Below are 22,193 nucleotides of genomic sequence, written 5' to 3'. Positions count from 1 at the left end.
TTTAATTTCCTTCTATTAGCTATTCGATTACAAGGAAAGCCAAAGCATAAAGCTATCGACTGCCAAAAGGAAATGTTAAGTTAAAAAAATATAAAGATCTTAAATAATTGAAAAATCGTATATTTTATCAAGTCAACTAAATATTTTCCTGAGTTTAATAAGTAAGACTATATCTACATTTAACTACATATATTATCATGTTTTAATCCATCATAATTTTGTTGAAATTATTGGTTTAAACAATTTGTTACTATTCTAAAGGTAGATGTATTTTTGAAAAGGTTATTATTTTAATATCAGATTAATTAGAAAACACTTTTAATATTTTGCCTTACCATGTTACAAAGTCCCTCATGAACTGTACAATCTAGTGTACCAAATTTAAGCTGACCATAAAGATGCTTTGATGCTTTTCGTAACTCTGGCAATAAAGCTCGACATGGTGGACACCACTACAAAAGAAAAAATATTCATAAGCACTGAGCCAAATAAAATGAACAACAAAAACTTACATCATTTTTGCAACAAGCAATTTAAGTAAGACAAACCACACTTAGTTGCAAATCTTATGCTTGTATATACTTAATCCTTAGAGGGAAGTACATCAGTGCTCTCTTAGATACAGTATGTGGTTGTAGCCAAACTGTATCCATGGTTCAAGTTATCTAGAAAATGTCTTTTTGCTGTAACAAGAGAAAATCTGACAATATTGAATTTTACAGATAAAAATAACTTACAGGGGCAAAAAAATCAACAAGCCATGGTTCTTTGTCATTGGCAGGAAAATTTTGAGGTCCAAGTGTGGTAACATGAGAATGAACACTTTCTTTGGCAAAGGCAAGTATATCATAGAGAATCTTCTTCCCTTTGAAATTGAGTAAGAGAAAAGTTAAAATCCATATCCTGCCTTTTATCTATAAAAACATGTTTGTATGGAAAGTAATATATTAATAAATAATAATACAAGAATAAACTCTGTTTCATGTACTCACAAGTATAAACCTACTTTTGTCCACCCCTATATTTGGAAGGGCAAGAAGGAATAATTACAATGCAGGAGGAAGAAAAATTTCATATGGAGGCACAGAGGAGTGAAAGAACATCGTATTTTCATGGATCCACAAGTAGCTGGAGCTACAATTATTTGGAAGGGTAAAGATGAGGCTGAAAGAGCCATCAGAGGCAGATTGTGAATGTATACTGTTAACAACTATATACTGAGTTCCTACTATACGCCAGACACCATTCTAGGTGCTGGACATAGAGTGGTGAGCAAAACAGACAAAGTCATTGCTCCTATGCTAAGAAATCTGAACTTTATTTTAAAAGAAATCAGCAGTCAAGGCAGAAAAGTGACATGAGAATGTTTTAGATGTTCTAGGGCCGTGGTCAGCAAACTGCAGCTCGCGAGCCACATGCGGCTCTTTGGCCCCTTGAGTGTGGCTCTTCCACAAAATACCACGGCCTGGGCGAGTCTGGTTCTTTTCCCAGACTTACAAAGGGTTCAGCATTCTGGAGAAAGGGGCTGTGCGTAGATGATTAAGAAGGAGTCCAAGGATGAAAGATAGTTTTGAAAGGAATTGGGGGTCAGAGGAACTTCAGCTAAAAGGAACTGAGGACTCTTACTTTGACCAAGGACCCGTGCTTTTATTCTAACACAATTTGTCCTAAGGCAAGGAGGAAATTTACCCTTACTTCAAAGGGTAAGGTATCAAAGGGTACAGAAGCATTATCAGTTTGGGGAATAGCCTAGAGCTGTTCAGGTGTTTGGCCAACAGAGGCAATAAAATGCCCTGAGCTGTCTGGCAGCAAACAATAATCCTATTCAGGTTTGGGGGAAGTGCCTTAGCCGTTTCCAACAGGTAAATTACATATGTGGCTCACCCTTGTTAAGCCCCCCAAGTCCCATCAACCTTCAGACGGAACTCTTGTAATTATTACATGCTGGAATTGGTTCTCGGCAGATCTGAAATAATGCAGCAAGCACAGAAATGAAGAGGAGTCAGAAATATTTCAGAGGTAAAAAAAGAACAGAACTCCATTATTAAAACCTGGTCATTTCTAGCACTTTAAGGAGGTAGCATTTAGTGAACTGTAAGCCTAGGCTTTGGAGTCAGATGTATTTGGATACACAATCTACTTGACCAGTTACTGGTTTTTGTCATGGGCAAAATTAGCCTTTCTGAACCTCAATTTTCTCCCTTGCAGGATTGTTGTGAAGATAAAAAATGGAAATACGAAAGTATGTAAAACCTTTAGAAAAATGTTTGCCATCGAAAAAGTACAGAATAAACAGTTGTTGTTACTACTGGGATTACCTTGCCAAGCAAGCCTTTGTTCACACAGTTCCTACGGCCTAAATGGACTCACTTCTCATTCTTCTGTATTTGCTTTGGGAAATTGAGCATTCAAATATCACCTGAATTCAAATATCACTTCTTAACTTATACTATGCAAAAGTCTCTTTGATTTTATTAATTTATACATAATGGCTATTACACTGGTTTTCATATTTGCTTATAGATCTCCTTCTTCTCACTTGTACTAGAGATTTTAAGCTTCTTTACAGTAAAGTCCATGTCTTACAACTTTGCATTCCTAACACCTAACACAGGGCTTAACAGGCACAATGTTAGTATCTGTTATTCACTGTGATAGTTAGAAGTTTGCTTGTCTCTTGCTACATTTCACCTTTTCAGGAGAGAGACTGTGATGCATCCCAAACCCTAGGAACTGGAACTTTGCTTACATGAATGTAGAGTTGCAGTCCCAAACAAGCTGTAATGTAGAAATGTGATTATAAATTCAAGGAAGATGACAAAGCAGTCAATGGAGATGCTTGGTAGTCTAGTGGAGGAAACATCTAAAAGAATGTCTGAAAATTACTCATAATGGTTGAGATGCTACATTTGGCAAACTGGAATGAACACTATTAGGTGCTACTTTGGTCAACAAGCAAGATCCTTAAATTCCTCCCTAGCCTAACCTGTCACCACAGTTCTTGCTGAAACACTGATCAACAGTCAAGAGTATAAAATAACTAAATATAGTTAAAAATGTCTTTCCTCACAAGAAACAAATTTATTAATAAGATAAATTATTTATACATGTGTCCATATAATACAAGGTAAAAAGTAAAATTAAAAATTATAGTCAAACCTTGTTTTATTGGGCTTTGCTTTATTGTGCATCACAGGTGTTGTGTTTTAAAAGTATATATATTAATTTATTGATTTCAGAGAAAAGGGGAGAGAGAGAGAGAAACATTAATGATGAGAATCATCGATTGGCTGGAATTTCACGCCCCACACGGGGGATTTGAGGCCACAACCCCGGCATGTGCCCTGACCGGGAATCAAACCGTGACCTCCTGGATCATAGGTCTATGCTCAACCACTGAGCCATGCTGGCCAGGCACAGATGTTGCATTTTTTACAAAATGAAGGCAAGAACCTCCACCAATCAAAAAGAATACGATTCGTTTTATTGTGGTGATCTGGAACCCAACCCACAATATCTCTGAAGTATGCCTGTACTATTTGAAAATGAGGATACATTTTTATCATTTTTTCCCCTTCTTACCATGATGAATTTCATATTCTTTGGTTCCTTGTCCTTTAAATACTGCTAGACATGGTTGAAAAACATAGAGATTGCTACAGATATCTGGTGCAGAGGAACAGTCAAACTTGCCAATCTAAAGCAAAAAGAGAAGGTTTAATTAGATGAAAATGAAATCTTATCCAATCAATTAAATATTTATAAGGGTAATCATAAAATGACATTGCTTTAACAACAGTTTCTAAACAGGAGTTAATAGGATATAAATAAAAGAGATAGAAATAATTATTTTACATTTAACGCTAAAACACAATTAAAAAAAAAAAGCTCCTAGAAAGTTAACAAACCTGACAAGAAATTTCCAAGATAATATAAAGAAAGCCACCCTTCTAAAAATGTAGAGAATATTTATATAATCTTGGGTTGGGGGAGAAAGAAACCTTTTCATGTGAGACCCCAGAAGCAGATAATAAAGAAAAAGGTTGACATTTTCATACATTGTGGAAGAAAACTAGTTATTTAAAATATAACTTTATGTATTAAATTAATAAGAAAACATAGTAGCAGAAAGCTGGGCAGAATACATTTTTCTTACTTGAATATGTTCATTTTTAAGTAGAGTCTTTAGTTTCTTCAACTCAGGATCATTTGAATTTCCATTTTTTCCAAAATGAAAAAATAAGAGCCATCTATGATGAGCCAAACGATCCTTAAAAGTGATTTAAAAAGTTAAGAAGAAATGTGAGAGACAGGGAATTCTGAGTTCTAATCTTTCTTTTTATTCTCTTATAATTAATTTTAATAATCCTAACTATTACTTCAAAATAATGTCAAAAATTCAGGCACATCCATATTCTTATTTTGTAGTTTATTTGGGATAATGCTATGTAAGTCAATTATATAAAATTACAGAAGGATAAAAGTCACTACATTATAAAATGTTAAAGTAGACAACTGCTTATTCTACTCTAAGTATTTCTGAAGCTGCTTCTTAATTTCTCAGTGAATAATATAAATAGTTCTATAAGCAAGAACATAAAGTTTCAAATCATATCCAAAGTGGCTTTGTGATCAAAATCTTGCTTTTATGACATTCCTGAAGCCCTTTAGGACTGGTTAGGTTTTACACAACTACAGATCCTCCCTGTGCCACCAGCAGCTCCGGCAACTGGAGTTTAACCTAAAATTGACTGATATATAATCCTTTGAAACTACTACTTTCTCTCTAGCGATGAATAAACCAAATGTTGGCTAAAATATTAAGACTTGAAATGTTAGCAACGTTATTTATCATTACAAAAATATTACCTCTAGTGTGTCTGCCGAAAGTAGTTCAAAATCTGGAAGATTATGCATTATTTCCAAATATATTTCTTTAGCATCCAATGAATTAAGAAACTAGAATAAGAGAATCATATTGTAATTTTTTAAAGTCAACATCCATTTACTTTAGTGTCTTTTTTGTTGTTGTTGTTTCCACAGAAGAACTTTTAAGGAAAAAAGTCACAGAAGTTAAATAGTTTTCAAGCTATTTATTCTAAATGTTATCTTTTTTAAAAAACAAGTATTATATTTTGGCAATTATTAAAAATTATATAACTGGGCTGTTTTTTTATTTAAAGTTATGTAAAACAAATTTCATTATTAGGTGTTTTGTTGCCTGGAACTGCCTATTAACTGTTCTGTGTGTTCTACAACAATCCCCACAACACCTGGAGTAACTGCATCATGAGGAAAGTGCTATCTTATGTTCAGTTCAATGTTAATGCTAACCATGCTTCATACAGAATGCCAATGCTTTACCCATTATTTAAGAATTGTTAAAACACAATTTGATGTTGAGTATTTGATGATCCATGACACTTCATACCCCAACCAATAATTAATAGGAATTAAGATAAGAACTTATAACTAGAAAATGAAAAGGCACCTTATTATAGAGGTTTTCAGATGTCCAAAAAACCAAACTACCTATGAGTTTTGCAGAGTAAACTATACTGGTAAAGATCTTATTTTAAATATGTTTTAGATCTAGGTCTCATTGAAAACACAAACAAATAACCGAAGAAGGCACACCTCCCTTGTAACACATCTCCTTTACTTCTGCCCATATTTCATCCTTAGCATATTTTTCTCACAGAACTATCTGGTGGTCTAATCCTCAATGAAGCAGCTGGTACTATAAAGAGTGCAGCAGTGGTAATATCAAGAAAATGTATATGGGTCTACAAAATAGTTTAATATATATTTAATTAAAAACCATCCATGTTTGACAATTCAAATACTACTTGAAAGATCTAAAACTCCATTGAAACTTGTAAGAACTACCACTGTATTCACAGCTTAATTGTGCTTGATACGAAACAATGGGAATAAGAAAAGCAAAGTCAGTTTCGCCCCCTGGAAATTTTTCTGCTTTTTTTTTTTTTTTAATCTACAGCATAAATATTCTTAAAGCACTATTTGAAATACTTTGTTACCAAAGGCCTTAAGAGGCGAAAACAGAATTCTTTCATGCCTCTGTACTACAGCTCCTTCACTCTTGTCACATTCATTATGAAGATTTCACTAAAAATACTTCTATTGCAGCTTATCTTATCTATATCTATAAAACCATAAAATGCAAATAGACCAAACAGTGGAACCAAACAACCAAACAACTGAACAAACAACTGGTCGCTATGATGTGCGTTGACCACCAGGGGGCGCGCAGGGACCATGGCGGGCATCAGCTGCAGTGGGATGGTGGAGCAGTTGAGTGGGGGTGCCAGACCAAGGTGGGGCGCCAGTCACTGTCATCGGGGTGAGCCTCTGGTGGTTACTGAAATTCTTTGCTCCCCCATGTGCCACAGTCCCGCCCGGCGGTCGCACCTCCTGTCAGCGCTGGCCCCGCTCACACCTGCTGCCGGCACTAGAGCCACTGTTCGCACCCAATGCCGGTGCCCAGCGCTGGTCCCGACCGCTCGGCGCCATCAGCAGGTGCGAGCGGTGGCTGCTAGCCCCAATTGCCCCTGAGGGCTTCATCACTTCCCCTGCTCCTGAGGGGCAATTGGGGCAGCAGCCACTGCTCGCACCTGCTGATGGTGCCAGCCTCAATGGCTCCGGGCCATAAGCGGGTGCAAGCGGGGCCAGCGCCGTCAGTGCGTGGAAGCAGCGGTGGTGGGAGCGGGGCTGCTGGCAGACAGGACCGGGGGCCACGGCTGGAGGGGCTTGGTGGGGGCGCAGAAGATGGACTGAGACCTGCCCCTGTGCCCACCGCAGCCTGGTGGCCCACAGTTCCTTTCAAGGTGCACGAATTCATGCACTGGGCCCCTAGTCTATACCAATAAAAGGGTAATACGCTAATTAGGGCAGACGTCTGCCGGATGACCTTCTGGACAAAGCCGCAGCAGCTGTGAAGGCCGAGGCGCGACTGCGAAGGGCCAGGCTCAGGCTGGCAATGGCAGCAGCAGCAGGGTAACGGGGGCAGCGCCTTCCCTTGATCTGCCAGGTTGCCTCCTGCAGAGGGAGGCCAGACTGCAGCTTAGGTGGGGGGCTGAGGCAGAGGTGGTTAGGGGTGATCAGGCTGGCAGGGGAGCAAGTTAGGAGCCATCAGGCCAGCACGGGGCAAGTTAGGGTCGATGAGGCTGGCAGGGGGGCAAGTTAGGGGCGATGAGGCCAGCAGGGGGGCAAGTTAGGGGCGATGAGGCCAGCAGGGGGGGAAGTTAGGGTCAATGAGGCCAGCAGGGGGCAAGGTAGGGGTGATCAGGCCGGCAGGGGAGCAAGTTAGGGTTGATCAGGCTGGCAGGGGGGCAAGGTAGGGGCGACCAGGCTGGCAGGGGGGCAAAGTAGGGGCGATAAGATAGGCAGGCAAGCAGTTAGGGACGATCAGGCAGGCAGCCGAGTGGTTAGGGGTGATCAGGCAGGCAGGAGAGCGGTTAAGAGCCAGCGGTCCTAGATTGTGAAAGGGATCCCAGATTGGAGAGGATGCAGGCCAGGCTGAGGGGGACCCCCTCCCCTGCACAAATTTTGTGCACCCGGACTCTAGTATATATATAAAAGCCTAATATGCAAAGTGTCCCCTCGGGAGTTTAACCGACTGGGAGTTCCATCGCTTGCTATGATGTGCGCAGACCACCAGGGGGCGGTGTGGAACGAAGGAAGGCCCCAACTGGTGGCTGGCAGCTGTTGGGGACCCTACCCAGGCACGAATTTTGTGCAGTGGGCCTCTGGTAAATATGTAAGTGATGAATACACTAGAAACTCATTATAAACCTGTCTGTCTTGGTGTAAAACTTGGTAGTTGTATATATAAAAGGATACTGTCCAGTCTCTAAATTTCACCTTCCAGACATCTTTAGCTGGCATCGTGTCTTATATTTTTTAAAACGTAAATGCTTTTAGGAGGGATAAAAGCATTTATGGTCATTACATTTCCAGTATGACTCATTTATGTTTTCTAAGATTGCATCTGAGCTTGCAGTTTATATAAAAAAATCCCAAAGATCTCACTAAAATATGAGGTTGCATGTTACTGAAGGTAAGACCCTATATTAACTGTTGGCCAGGGTATAGGCAAACGTCATGAACTGATGTCACAGAGTTAAACAAATTTCTGTAGGGCAGTTTGGCAACATGAATGGAATTTAACTTGCTGCAGCTATCTCATTCTAAACAGATAATTGAGGAAGTGTAAAAAGATGAACAAGATTGTTTATTACACTGCTTATAATCATCAAAAGTAGAAACAACTTAAATATCTATTAAGAGAGGAATGATTAATCTAAGTATGTCACCTTTAGTCAATGAATTACTATTCAGGGATTGTTGATAATGATTATATATACACAGGGGTGGGCAGAAGTGGGTTTACAGTTGTGACTATGCAAAACATAGTTTACTCTTATATTATTTGTTAATTATTGTATTATTTGCATTACAACTGTAAACCTACTTTTGCCCACCTCTGTGTGTGTGTATGGCATGTAAGTACCATATATATTACACTTATATTTCATCAACTGAGATGGGGCAAACTGGGGGTAGAGCAGATTAATATTATTAGAGACTATCAGGAGTATAGTTGCAGACATCCAAGTAATATCCCAGGAGAGATGCTGAATAGGAAGTAGAATGCAGTCTGGAGTGGAGGGCAGAGACCTAGGCCACAGATAAAACCGAAGAGTCATCAGCACCAAGTCCTAATTGTATGCACATCTAAGCAGAGATCTGGAAGGATATTCACCAAAATTTGACGGTACTGGTCTATTGGTGATTTGGTTTCAGTGAATTTTGCATCTTTTTTTAAACATTTCTTTACTATATATGAATTTCTGTAACGAATATTGTCTGTTTATCAACATCAAAAAAAGAATTTACAGAAAAGAAAACTAAAGGAAGTTCGTTTTTTATTTGAGTCTTTTCTTTTGGAGTTTTTTAGAAACTTGTCTGATATCCCATTATTTATCCCAACTCCTTGATAACTAGCTTGACCCTCAGTTCCTCATTCTTAAAATTAGGGAGGTGAACCATACCAGTAGATCTCCACACCGAGTTTATACCAGAATCTAACAGGGTGCTTAAAAAAAATAGATGCCGGTTCCAGCCGAACCGACCAATGATCTGTATTTTAACATTAGAAAATATATAAATAAATGGAAACTAATGAAAATTCATTTAACCTAAGAATGTACTCCATACCTTTGGGGTTCAAAAATAGTTTATGCCAGTTAAAAATAATTCTTATAGCAGACTTTACAAATGGAAGAATGTATTAAACAGAATCCCAGAAATTAAATTTGTTCTAGATTATTAAACGTTCCACATTCAGATGATATAAACTGATTCATTTTCTTACTCTTTGGTTACAAACAACATATTTAAGTGTGTGCATTCAAAGAAATGAAAATGATTCATACCAAAACATTGCTTTTCTCTTTGTTATTTAAAGTGGCTCCAGGAGGAAAATAGGCAGTAGAACTTGTTGTTATATCCAAACTTGTACAAAGGTTGGCCTGGGTGGCACAGTCCATCCATCCTACATTAACAAGACCATCCTAAAATAGAAACAACAATAAAAACATAGGTCAAGTGGAAGACCAAGTTTCCTCACAAAGGGAACTTCAACAACAAAGTATCAAAAACAAAGACTATTTCCCCAACCATTATATGATGAGAGCTAACTAAATAACAAACAAAACAATAAAGTTTGGAAATGATAAAAACACTAATATATAACTCTTTGGTTAAAAAGGACTTCATAATTAAAGAATACTTAGCAGTGAATGACAATGAAAGCACCACATGCCAAAATTTACTGAACACAGTTCATTATTAGAAACCCACAACTATGACTACATTTATCAAAAAATAAGAAAGGTTACAAATAAGCAAGTTAAATGTTCAAAAAACTACCAAAGACAATATCTGGAATACATTTTTAAATGTGTCTGTTTTTGTTTGTTTGTTTGTTTTGTTGACATGGCTATATGCTAGTAGTCTTACAAAATAATTCATGCTTACCAACATGCCACTAAGCCTGAGACGTGTCTGTGAAGTCAAACAATCTGCAAGGAAAAAAATAGCAAGCAATTTCAGCTCTATTGAGTGTATACTTTCATTGCCTTTCCACAAAGCTATCATGCTGATTCTAAGGCAATTATTTGAGCTCTATTGGTAAATACTGAAATCTTTAGATAACTACTGCGATCAAAGTTTCATTCTACACACACAACACATTACCACTCACTCGCATTCACTCACTCATTCTTTTATTCCTTCCCCTAAGATTCCCAGGATTTCCAGCTAAAGAGAAAAGGAGTAATTTTCTCTCAAGCATTCCTTTAGGCTCTTACTCTCAAATTTCTCTGATCAATAATCCCCTTTACCTAAGATATCTCACAATTTTGGAGAAATAAAATGTAATAAACTTTTTTTGATAAAAATATGTAAAAAATCCTTAAAATAAGATAAAATAGCCTCTTCATTATTTTTATAAAAGTTCTGTAAATATGAATACTAACACTAAATGAGATCACTTTGAAGGGAGCTGTAGCATCACAGAGCGTACAGAGATATGTAAAATCTCTAGTTTTAAAAGTTTTTTTCATGTGTAAATGGACAAAAATTTGTGCATTAGGCCAAAATGAATAAACTCAAGGATAGACTAAATTTAAAGGTGATTTTATTTTCAAGGCAATACCTCCTTAACATGGCAGCATAAAGGCTGCGAGATGAAGTTTCAGGAAAAGATCCATGTTGGGATTAAACATATGAAAAAATATTAATGAATTAGAGTATTTTTTCTTTTAAAATATTTTTATTGATTCCAGAGAGAAAGGGAGAGGGAGAAAGAGACAGAAACATCAATGATGAGAGATTGATTGGCTGCCTCCTGCATACTCCCTACTGGGGATGGAGCCAGCAACCTGAGCATGTGCCCTGACCCGGAATCGAACTGTGACCTCCTAGTTCATAGGTCGACGCTCAACCACCGAGCCATGCCAGTGGCTGAATTAGAATATTTTGTAATACTGGGACCAATTTTTAATCAATCACATTGCTTAAGTACATTTTACAGTTCGTGGTTTGACAGGTAGGGTATTTTCAACTTAATCTACTGAGGGAAAGGTTCCTAGAAATAGGAAGTTGTCATCTTCAAATATATAATGTTACGAGGTAAACAGTATACATATTTATATGCATAAATATGAGGCAAAGTCAATAACTCCAAAAATTATTTTGGGAGGACTGTATCTGTAAATGACTATTTTTTCAAACTGATAAATATGTACATCTGTGACTATCTGAACATACCATTTACTGTGAATATAATTAGGCTGAAAAACTTGCCCACTGAACAGAAACCATAAACGATACTTTAAAAAATTAATAATTTTAAAACCTTTTATGTGTAAAATAAAAGAAAAGTATTTCTTAAGTAAAAAATTATAACCTTGTATATAAATTGTAGTTTGAAGTACTGAACAATCAATTATAGTAGCATACTCAAGATGGTCACCTAGTCTAAGGGTACATACTTCCAGTTATAAGATTAGCAAGTCCTGGGGATCTAATGTACAACATATAGTGTTTATAGCTAACAATAGTATATTATATGCTTGAAAGTTGCTAAGAGAGTACATCTTAAATGTTCTCATTACAAAATGAAATGGCAATTATTTAACAATATGGAGATGGTAGCTAATGCTATGGTGGTAATCATTTTGTAAGTGTATCAAATCAACATGTTGAACACCTTCAAGTTACACAATGATATTTAATTATATCTTAATAAAGCTGAAAAAGTAAAAAAGATTGTCATTTAAAAATTATATGTCACGGTTTCTTTGTAACAAAATAATGAATAAATTACCTCCTCCTTCGGAACAAAACGTTATCAGCCAGCCAATACCAGAGGCAAAAGCAGTTTGTATGGCGTTAACAAAATTTCCTTCAAAGAAAATAAAGCATATTTCTGATCACTTGTTACTCAATAATTAAAACAGTTTTCTAAATGGTTATGTTTCCCTCTCCTAATTTCACCCTCTTCCAATCCATTCTGAGTAGAGGATTTTCTAAAAATCCTTGAGTTTGTAAAATTCATTCACCAGCGCTCCATTTTTTTCATCACATAAAATGTAAATTCATTATTTCATCAGGAAACTCAAATTGGTAAGATCTACCCCTTCAGCCAGCTATATTCCCCCCCGTGCCACTAATGTATTACACATCCTCCTGTTAAGAGTCATGAAATACTGCCAGTTCCCCAAGTACACAGTGAGCCTTTAAGGCTTCCTCTTCATTTTCATGACAGATTGGGTCTGACCCGTTCCAGAAGTATTTACTAACCTTCCCCTATTCCCCACCTGAGTTTCCTTATCCTTCATGCTTCCATAAGCTTACCTTTAGCATAACAGTTACTATGTTGAATTTTAATGGTTTGCTAGTGTCTTTCTTGCTAAAATAAAGAGGTCCCTGAAGTCAGGGGCTATTTATTTTATCACTGCAGTCCTAGTATTGAACATAGTTTCAGAGACAATAACTGGTATTCAATGAATACCCTTTAGATGTGAACACCATCATTTCATGGGTAATACAGAGTAGTTAAAATAACCCATCTAAAGACATTGAAGAATTAAAAGCCTAATATTAGAAGAGTTTTTAAACTTTAAAATTAAACTGGATAGGCATGAGTTTACTGCCCGATATAGTATACTTATGAAAGCAATAAAACACTTGGTTTGCTAAACATTTAGTTGCACTTTGAAATTTGCCTTTTCCTCTAGCCCCACCTCATATCTATTTCCCATATCTTAATTGCTTTAGTTTCTGTACACATATAATTCATTTGTTAAATGCCTACTATTTAGTAGTGGTCAGAACAAAAGACACAATTCCCTTCTAAAAGCATCAAAAAAGTATTTTAAAATTTCAATATTATGACCAAAATATTAATACTGCCACTGAAAAACTTAAAATATAAATTTCAAAGTAGCCTTAAAAATCAAGCAAATTAAGAAAATAAAATTACCTGCCCACAATTCTGTCACTGTGCTTCTGACATGCTGCATGGCGAAGCTCACTAAACTGTCCTTCGATCTGTCACCATGGTATTTCACTGCAGCCTATTGGTTTTTTAATAAAAAGGGAAACATGCTTTACTTTTTCTTTTAAAATATCACTAAAAATAATACTTTTGATTCTACATTATTTTTAAAAATACAGTAAGATCTGTTTCTTAAATGTACAATGTATTTCCAACTGATATGCTGAAAATCTTGATTGTATAGATTTCAAGGAAGACATTTTTAGTAATACTATTTATAATGATTTTTGTTTCAGTTTTATCACTTAAAACTGGGGGAAAAAGGGACATCAGAATTTTATATTCAATGAGACAATACCTAAGAATACTTTGTAGACTATAAAGTAGAATATACATATTGGCTATACTACGTTCTTTAAGATAGAAACAGAAATTGGTGAACATTTAATTTTGAAAGTCATCATTTGACCATTGAATGATGTGGGTTGAACTGCCCGGGTCCACTTATACTTAGAATTTTTCAATTGGCCCACTCAGTTTTTAACTGTCTGAAGTTCAAACTCCTGTGAAGGGTCAACTGGAGATTGGGAATCCGTGCATGCAGAGCGCTCACTTGAGTTACACACATTTAAAAAAAATTATTTTTGTTTTATTGGTATCAGAGAGGAAGGGAGAGGGAGAGAGAAACATCAATGATGAGAATCATTGACCAGCTGCCACCTGCACATCTCCTACTGGGGATGGGCAAGTGCCCTAACCAGGAATCAAACCATGACCTCTAATTCATAGGTCGACACTCAACCACTGAGCCACACCAGTCAGGCATTTTTTATAGGCGCCACTAACCTCTATGTTATTATTCCAAGGTCAACTGTAATGGCATCTAAAAGTATTCGTAATACTCAAAATGTTTATTATCACTAGAGATAGTTAGTACCTAAAATAAAACTTAAATATCAAAGCATTCTACAAATTCTCATACTGTATTTTCTCTAGTATTTTACTTATCATAAAGTTACCCAAATTTAAAAAATGCTAACTTTATCCCTTACCATTCCAGACCTAAATATGAAGAGGCTGGGATAACTGTTCACTCCTTTCATTCGGCAAAGCATTCTATCATCGCCACAGTTAACGGCTCCAATTCGAAGTAATCCATCCACTTCTTTAGCAAAGTCTCTCCACTACAAGAAAAAAGGAAACATAAGTATTTCTCTGACCACTTCCCTCAGACATTCTTCAAGCTATACATACTTAAAGACTATTTTTAGCAAATAAAACCACAAATATGTGAAAATACATAATTATTACTGATAGCTATAATTGCTATTAATAGGAAAATCCCAATATATTAAAAAACTCAAATAACAGATTAGAAATAATAAAACTTTAATAATCAGGATGTAAAAAATACATACTGTGGGAGCTAAATCATGGCAGTGTGAACATCCTGCGGAGTAAAAGTTCACAAACCACAGTTCTCCAGAATTAACAGCAGCATCTAAAAGTACATGAAACCAAAACAACTTAGAACTATTTACTGAGGTTTGTGCATAGTTTGGTTAAAAAATCTTTGTTGAGATCAGAAAGAAAGAAAGTCATACATCTTTCATACTGCCTGTACCAATAATTTTCTGTACAAATTTTTCTATAAGAAAATGTACTTCAACTGTCAAATAATACCTTTTTAAAGAAACTCTTCGAAGCCCATACTTGTACAAGCAGCAGCCTTGAACTGCTTGATACCATCTCACCATGAAGCTGTAAAAAGAAAGGAAGCAACAGCCAAAGCTCATGGATGAGAGAAATGAAAAAGACAAACAGTAAGAGACTGAACGGAGATTTAAGCTCTTCTCCTATCTGCAGCATAAGTTAAACATGGGGTCAATCAATTCTGACAGCTATTTCAAATTCTGAAAGAATGGAATAAGAGGCCTATATGATATAGTAAGGACTCTGAGATTCAATTTAATCTTTGCCTTCAAACATTTCCCTTGGAAAACTGCATTATTTGAAAAGTATCAAGATTTTTAACAATTCAAAACATAAATACTTATTTTGTAAAATAATAGATTTGCACACCACATAATGTCTAGCCAACAATACATTATACATTATAATCTACTCAGAGCCCAGCATGTGATTCGAAATCGCACGGCGCTGCCCACCCTTGAGTTGCCGGTTCAGCCCTGTCTCCCTCGCTGGGCCCTGCAGCAGCTGCAGCCGCAGCCGCTGCGGGTCTGGCCCTGCCTCTCTCTCCGGCCCTTGAAGCAGCCATGGCCTCTGCTGATCAGGCCCTCCCCCAGTGCAGGTGCGTGGAGGCCCCTGCCGCCCCGCCCCCGACGCTGCGTGCATAACCTCCTCCTGTCCAGTCTACCCATTATGGTGTCCTGGTTAATTAGCATATTTTCCTATTTTTTATATATATGGTAATCTTATGTAAGTCAACAAAATTTATTCATCTAAAAATTTTAACAATGTAACATTTAAGATAAAAAGGTGAAGACAATTTGCTTTTGGCTAAAGTTTCCATATAATTCCACATCAAAATCAGTGAATTTTTAAATAAAGTTTCATAGTTATAGGAAGTATATTAAGACATCAAAACATGCATACTATTCTAAGTATGTGTAACTGATTTAGGTTAATTAGTAACATGTGTAGGACTCAATATTCACCTACATTTCAATTACAAGACACAAAAGCCTATGAGAAGAACAGTTAACCCATACATTATAGACAAGGTGTGTAATTTAGAATTTTATTAGTTGTTCTTGGCCTTTTGCATGATTTCTATTACACTGCATATACAATTTTGTTTTAGGCTTTTTTTCACTTAACATAATCTAAAATGTTGTAAAAATATTTTAATAATATGGAAAATAATGATGTAGAATAAAATTATCTTGGTTCATTATAATTTCAAATGTGTCAATCATACACAAACACACATGCACAGATGTTGAGGATATTGCTTAGTACCCCTTCCAAGGTTTCAATTCATATGATGCTGTAAAATGTGAGGAATAATTGTAGCTACTGCACCGCGAAGTCATTAAAGTTCATTAAGACAATGGAAGGAAAGTTGGTAACTGTATACCCATAAACTTACCAAATTCTCTTCTATCCAATGTTATGATTTCAGGATCATCATCATAAATACCTAATTTTAAAAGTTCATAAAAAGTATAAAATTAAAACTTCATCATAAAAGTATATTGCCACATTTAAAACAGGTTACTTACTCTTGTTTTAATCATCAAAAATCAGATTACTAAACCTCAAAGTTGAAAAATATGCAACAAACTGAGAGACCAAGAGTACACAAAACCGCTGGTGGTACATTTAAAGAGTGATCGAGATATTAGTTTCTGATATGGACCGTCATAGGTATGTGTGTTTGTTGGGTTTCCAATATTCACAAAATTTTATCTTCACAGCAAATTCCTATTATTTTTTTAAAACTTTCTCTTTTAAAGTAGTTGTACAGACTCTCATTTACCTTTTACCCAAGCTTCCCCTAGGTGAGATGTTATATAGTTTTAGAACAATATCCAAACCAGGAAATTGGCACTGGTACATCACTGTTAACTAGACTACAGACCTCATTTATTTTTCAATTATATGTTTTTAATAAGTGGCATCATTTAAAATTATATTCTATGGCTGAAAGTTTTATAATTAAAATATTTACAGAGGTAGAGATAAACTTATTAAGTAAATATAAATTTTATTTACAATAATAAAAACCAATGCAACAAAATTTCTCATTACTATTATGAAACATCCAAATAATATTAGTGATGGATATAGACCAAGGGTCAGCAAACTTTTTTTATAGAGGCCAGTTAGTAACTATTTCAGGCTTTGTGGGAAATATAATTTCTGTCACGACTACTCAACCCTGCACCTGAAGTGTGAAAGCAGCCATAGACAATATGTAAATAAATGAACGTAACTGTTTGGGAATAACTCAGAAATACTGTGGTTTCGTTCCAGACCACAATAAAGGCAGGATCAAAGGTAGGTGTAATCTTTTTGCTGGTGGTGGGTCTTGCCTTTAATTTGTAAAAAAACACAAGACCTGTGAATCCCAATGAGATGAGGTATGCCTGTATCCAATAAAACTTTACAAAACTAGGTGGCAGGCTAGATTTAGACTGTGAAATGTAAATTGCTGACACCTGAAATAGACTATCATGCTGTAGTGAATATACCTGAAAATAATATTTTGAAAAGAAAGTTAGTCTTCAGAAACATATATAATAGCTATAAATTGAAAATATTGTCTTTAGTTGAATATAAAGGCATACTTCAATTCTTAGCCTACATATGAGGTTAATTAATGATTTAAGAGAAACATTAGGTACTTGAACGCTCCCTCTTGCCTTAATACCTGTTTACTCTCCCTTTCCCTTGATTTTTAAAAAATACATATTTTTATTGATTTCAGAGAGGAATGGATAGGGAGAGAGAGAAACATCAATAATGAGAGAGAGACTGATTGGCTGCTTCCTACACAGCCCTCGCTGGGGAATGAGCCCACAACCGGGCATGTGCCCTGACGGGGAATCAAACCGTGACTCCCTGGTTCATAGGTTGACACTCAACCACTGAGCCATGCCAGCTGGGCTTTCCCTTGATTTTTTAAACTTGTTTACCATCTCTGCTTTTGTCTCATTTCTTATTCCTATCAACACTGTAAAACATTATTAAAGATGACATTTCTACTGAAGTGACCACTATTAAACTTAAAAGAAACTAGCTTTTCTTGGAAAATATGATGCTTGTTCTAAAAATCTTGAAAAGCTTCAATATTTAACTTCTAATGTAAGTATTTTTAAATTAAACAGCAAACCTTATTTTATAAGTATTTAACAAGATTATGACCCAAAAACCTTCATATCTGTTCAGATAATAGCTACCACCTGATTTTCCTTTTGAATTACAATTCCATGTTACATTAAAAAGAGTCAAGGTGAAATGTATTAACTCCATAAGCTAAGTGGTGAAACGAAATTAATTTTCTAAATGTATCTAAATAAAAAACAATCATTTCATAAGGTATATCATATTATCTTACCAAAATCATAACGATAAAAATTCCAGCTTTCATACTGGCCTCCTTCTTGATTATCTGCAAGTCCCTTTTCTCCGTATTTGTCATACTTTTTCCGCAGATCTTCATCTTTGAGTACTTCATACGCTCTATTTATTTTTAAAAAATCACTATGTGCATTTGGGTTATTCTATTAAAAAACATTAGATATAACACTTATTTCAGATATACAATCAAATATCTTCAGAACCTATATCTAAATTTAATTTAATCCCGAGATTTTTGGGAGAACAGGTATTCAAATAAGGAGTAGTAGTACAATATGAAGTGGGTTATCATGGGTGGAAATAAAAAGGATTTTTAAAGAACGTGAATCTTAAAAATATAAGAAAAATGAGAACTGATGCCTCAAAAGTCTGATTGATAGATGTGATTATACAATGTAAGTCATTCCTTCAAAGAAATGCAACTGAGAAAAGGCCAACTTATGAACCCTTGAAAATCCTTTGTATTGTTAAGTATTATCTGTTGCCCTTAAAACAATTACAAAGGAATTTGTAGGTTATTTTGCTATTTGAGGCAAAACTAATATATTAACTAAATAAAAAGTATGTGCCCCAATTCATCAGATAATTACTAGTAAGTAAAAACTAATATCAGAGTAACAACTTAAAACTGGATTGGAAATAGTCCTTATTTGTTACTGGTTCAATAATTGGTTTTTGAAGAATGCTTTCATCCAAATAATACTTACTTGTAGGTCTACCATTTTTCATACGGTAACAAACAAAAATCGCATTCTGAAATTTCCAAGAAAAATAAAAATCCTATAAATAGAATACAGCCCAGCCAGTGTGGCTCAGTGGATTTAGCATTGGCCTACACTCCAGGAAGTCACCAGTTTGACTCCTTGTCAAGGCACACACCAGGATTGGATTTCAGGCTGATCCCCAGTAGGGGGTGTACAGGAAGCAGCCGATTAAAATTAATTCAGTTTTAAAAGATTACATTATGGGACACATAATCAAATATTTATGATTAGAATTAACTGGATTTGGCTGTTCTCAAGTTTTACTTAAAATACTTCCTGACTCTGGTCTTAAACTTGTGCATGGGAGAAAATAGTGAAATAGTAATAGCATGCTATTAATAGCATGCCATTTTTACCAAGACATACTCTCTAACTTCTAAGAAAATAAATTTTTTTTAGTGTTTTAAAATACTTGATCTTACCCTACTTTACTAAGAAAACTACTTCACAGACATTGTCTGCTTTGAAATTAACATCTGTAATAGAACTGTTGGAAATTTAGTTTTCAAATTAGGAGGTAATTGCATTTTTGGTACTGACATGCCTTTATATTGTTCTAAACAGACTTTTGCTTATTATGTTTTTAATACATAAGTTGAATTACAATTTTTGACATGTGATTGTTCTTAAGCATTTTGAGCACGCATTATTTAAAATAATTTAAGGAGATACCCAAAGTTACTAATATACATTAATGAGATTATGTTTAAAAAGAAATTTTTACCTACCGGGTTTTTATCAGGATGAAGCTTCAATGCTAACTTCTTGAAAGCTTGTCTTATTTCTCTACTGCTTGCAGTTTTGGATACTCCAAGTAAACTGTAAAAATCCTGATCTGTGTCCACTAACACAGCCATATACACTATTAGAAAGCAGAGGATGACCCTTTTCAAGTCTCTAACATAGTCATCTTTATTTAACCAGACTCCCATTCTTTTTCTTATACAAGTTCTGATTTAAGTGAACATTAATATACACCGCTGGTTCCGGCTGATAGAACATGCAAGGTTGAGAACTTCTGTCCACATTACTCCACGGGTGACTCAAGATCATAAAATTGTCTCCCGAATTGTTAATCTAAAGAGAGGAAACCAAGTAGTTAAAATACATTAAAAAACAACAACCCCAAACCCAGCAATAACACTACTTATTAAATAACATGGTTAGCAACACAATCTCCATTAAATAGTGAATCAGAGGGAGTGCCCCGGGATCTATTATTTTGGGGCCCCTTTTGCTGCTTCCACATCCAGGTATCCAGATTTGTGAAATCACCCAAGAGATAGCAGGTACAAGGTGAAAGCTAGCGTGTGGTTGTAGCTAGCCAGAACATTTTATAAGCTCAGCAATTTGTTCTGTTCAGCACCAGAAAACAAGGAGGGGTGGGGTGGGGTGGGGGGGAGAGGGGGGTAATGAGGGGACTGTTTCCTTCCTTCTTCTGCCCTGCTCTAAGCTTTGCCCTTTTGTAATACCACTTCCTTTTTGGCTACCTCTTCACATCTTTAACGCTATCCAGTTTTCATTTCAATCAGATTTCAGCTGTAGGGAATATCCTTTGGGTGGGGGAGGGGGACTAGGAAGAAGGACAGGTGCCTTCCAGAGAGGGTCTGTTTTTCACAAAACCCTTCTAAAAATGGCAGTGCATTTTTACTGTTATAATTTTTACTACTTAACATAAGCAGGCCGTTTTCTTCCGAGTTTTCTCAGAAGGTGCTTACATGACATGTTAAGTAGAAACTATTTCATAAAAGTAGAAGAAGAACAACGACAAGCGAACAGTGTAACTTCATTGCCAAGTTTACGTTTGGTAGAAACACAAACGGAAAAAGAAGGGAATCAGTTACTTAGACAGGCTCACTTGTGTAGGGGGAAAAATAAGGTCAGAATCACATTTAAACTTGCATCCTTTGCTTCCAAAGATCTCACAATGCTTAGGAAAAGCTAACTTTCCTAGGCATTCTCAGGTTCTTCCTTCGTTTCATCCTAAAGGTCCACTTACAAGTTTTGTCCTAACCTGTGCATCATTCCTAACCCCTCCTTTCCATGTCCCCCAAAAAAGACCTTTGTAAAACACCGTGATGTGTATGAACAGATATCCACACTGGAACCCCGCGGTTCGGGGGAAAAACAGAGACCCCATCCTCAGACGCCACCCCAGCGGCGTTCCCAGCCCCGCCGTCCCCCGCGGGGTGTGACGGCGGGGCAGGCGGAGGCTGCAGGTGGAGGCCGCCCGCCCGCCCGCCCGCCTCCTGGCAGCTACCGCTCCGGACGGCAGGCGAGGAGAGGGGGAAGATGGAGACAATGGGTTCCGGGGACGGTCCCCCGCTGCTGGTGTGTGAAGCCTCGGGCCAGGAAAGGCAGAAAGGAGCCCGAGTCACTGACGCTAACGTGAGCACCCGGAGCAAGGAGTGGGGAGCCGCTGGCGGGGAGAAAGGTGGCGGATGCAATAGGCAGACGGGGAGCGAGAACACCGTGAACCGGCCGCCGCCGAGCGAAGAGGGTTCCAGTCCAGGCGCGCGCGGCAGTTCCGCCCTCCCCTCCAAGCGGCCCGGCGCCGGCCCCTGCCCACCTCGGTGCTGCGGGGTCGCCTCCACAGCTCCCCCCCCGTCCTCCTCCCCGTCGGCTAATCCTACCGGCCGAGCGCCGCGGTGCGAGCGGGAGGGGAGCGCGCACTCTCGGGCCGCCGGGCCGCCGCGCTCGGGATGGGGAGGTTGAGCCGCCCGGGCAGCCGCGAACAGCCACCCTCCGTCCGCTCCGCACGCCGGTCTCCAGGGCGAGCGGGGCGGGGCCTGGCGCGGGGCACTGTGGGAAAGGCGCGGACGGCTCGGCCAGGGCGGACCCGCCGCCGGCCTGGGGCGGCGGCGGCGGCCGGGTGGGGAGGGCGGTGTAGATTTAGGTTGACGTGGCGGTCGGCGCGGAATCCGGCTCCGGTTCCAACCCGGAGCTGAGGGACACGCTCTAACCGCAAAGTCCACGCCTACCCCCGCCCCGCACTTCGGGGGACTGGCGCTGCCGGGGGCCAGACGCAGGCCAGCGAAGCCCGCCCCTTCCGGCGCCTGTTGCTATGGTAACAGGGAAACCCAAAGGGCCAGCTGGGCTGGCGATTTTCCTGTGATCCTGTTCTTAGAGGGAAGGCAGGGCTACAGAGGATTGTTCTGGTGGGTGGGTTGCTGGGTGGGTGGGTGGGTGGGCAGATGGGAAATTTTGCAAAAAAAAAAAGGAAAGCTTGGGCCCTG

General features: G+C 37.8%; 1 protein-coding gene across 1 annotated transcript in view; it reads right to left on the bottom strand.

The window, feature by feature from the left end:
- The window catches only part of DNAJC10 (DnaJ heat shock protein family (Hsp40) member C10), a 36,432-nt gene extending 14,614 nt beyond the window's left edge, over positions 1 to 21,818 (bottom strand). Inside the window, exons 1-15 of the mRNA XM_028140864.2 lie at positions 21,527 to 21,818; positions 19,686 to 20,034; positions 18,171 to 18,336; positions 16,200 to 16,250; positions 14,506 to 14,588; positions 14,140 to 14,271; positions 13,073 to 13,166; positions 11,915 to 11,992; positions 10,063 to 10,106; positions 9,459 to 9,596; positions 4,870 to 4,959; positions 4,157 to 4,270; positions 3,583 to 3,697; positions 738 to 865; positions 336 to 452 (exon numbers count right to left, since the gene is read on the bottom strand). Of these exons, the coding sequence (XP_027996665.2) occupies positions 336 to 452; positions 738 to 865; positions 3,583 to 3,697; positions 4,157 to 4,270; positions 4,870 to 4,959; positions 9,459 to 9,596; positions 10,063 to 10,106; positions 11,915 to 11,992; positions 13,073 to 13,166; positions 14,140 to 14,271; positions 14,506 to 14,588; positions 16,200 to 16,250; positions 18,171 to 18,336; positions 19,686 to 19,889 (1,554 nt within the window). The 5' untranslated portion in view covers positions 19,890 to 20,034; positions 21,527 to 21,818. The remainder of the gene's footprint in view (positions 1 to 335; positions 453 to 737; positions 866 to 3,582; positions 3,698 to 4,156; positions 4,271 to 4,869; positions 4,960 to 9,458; positions 9,597 to 10,062; positions 10,107 to 11,914; positions 11,993 to 13,072; positions 13,167 to 14,139; positions 14,272 to 14,505; positions 14,589 to 16,199; positions 16,251 to 18,170; positions 18,337 to 19,685; positions 20,035 to 21,526) is intronic.
- Between the last annotated feature and the right edge of the window lie 375 nt (positions 21,819 to 22,193).

The sequence above is a fragment of the Eptesicus fuscus genome, chromosome 11, assembly GCF_027574615.1.
Source record: "Eptesicus fuscus isolate TK198812 chromosome 11, DD_ASM_mEF_20220401, whole genome shotgun sequence".
NCBI classification, from domain to species: Eukaryota; Metazoa; Chordata; class Mammalia; order Chiroptera; family Vespertilionidae; genus Eptesicus; species Eptesicus fuscus.
This window is presented reverse-complemented; position numbering and strand designations above follow the sequence as displayed.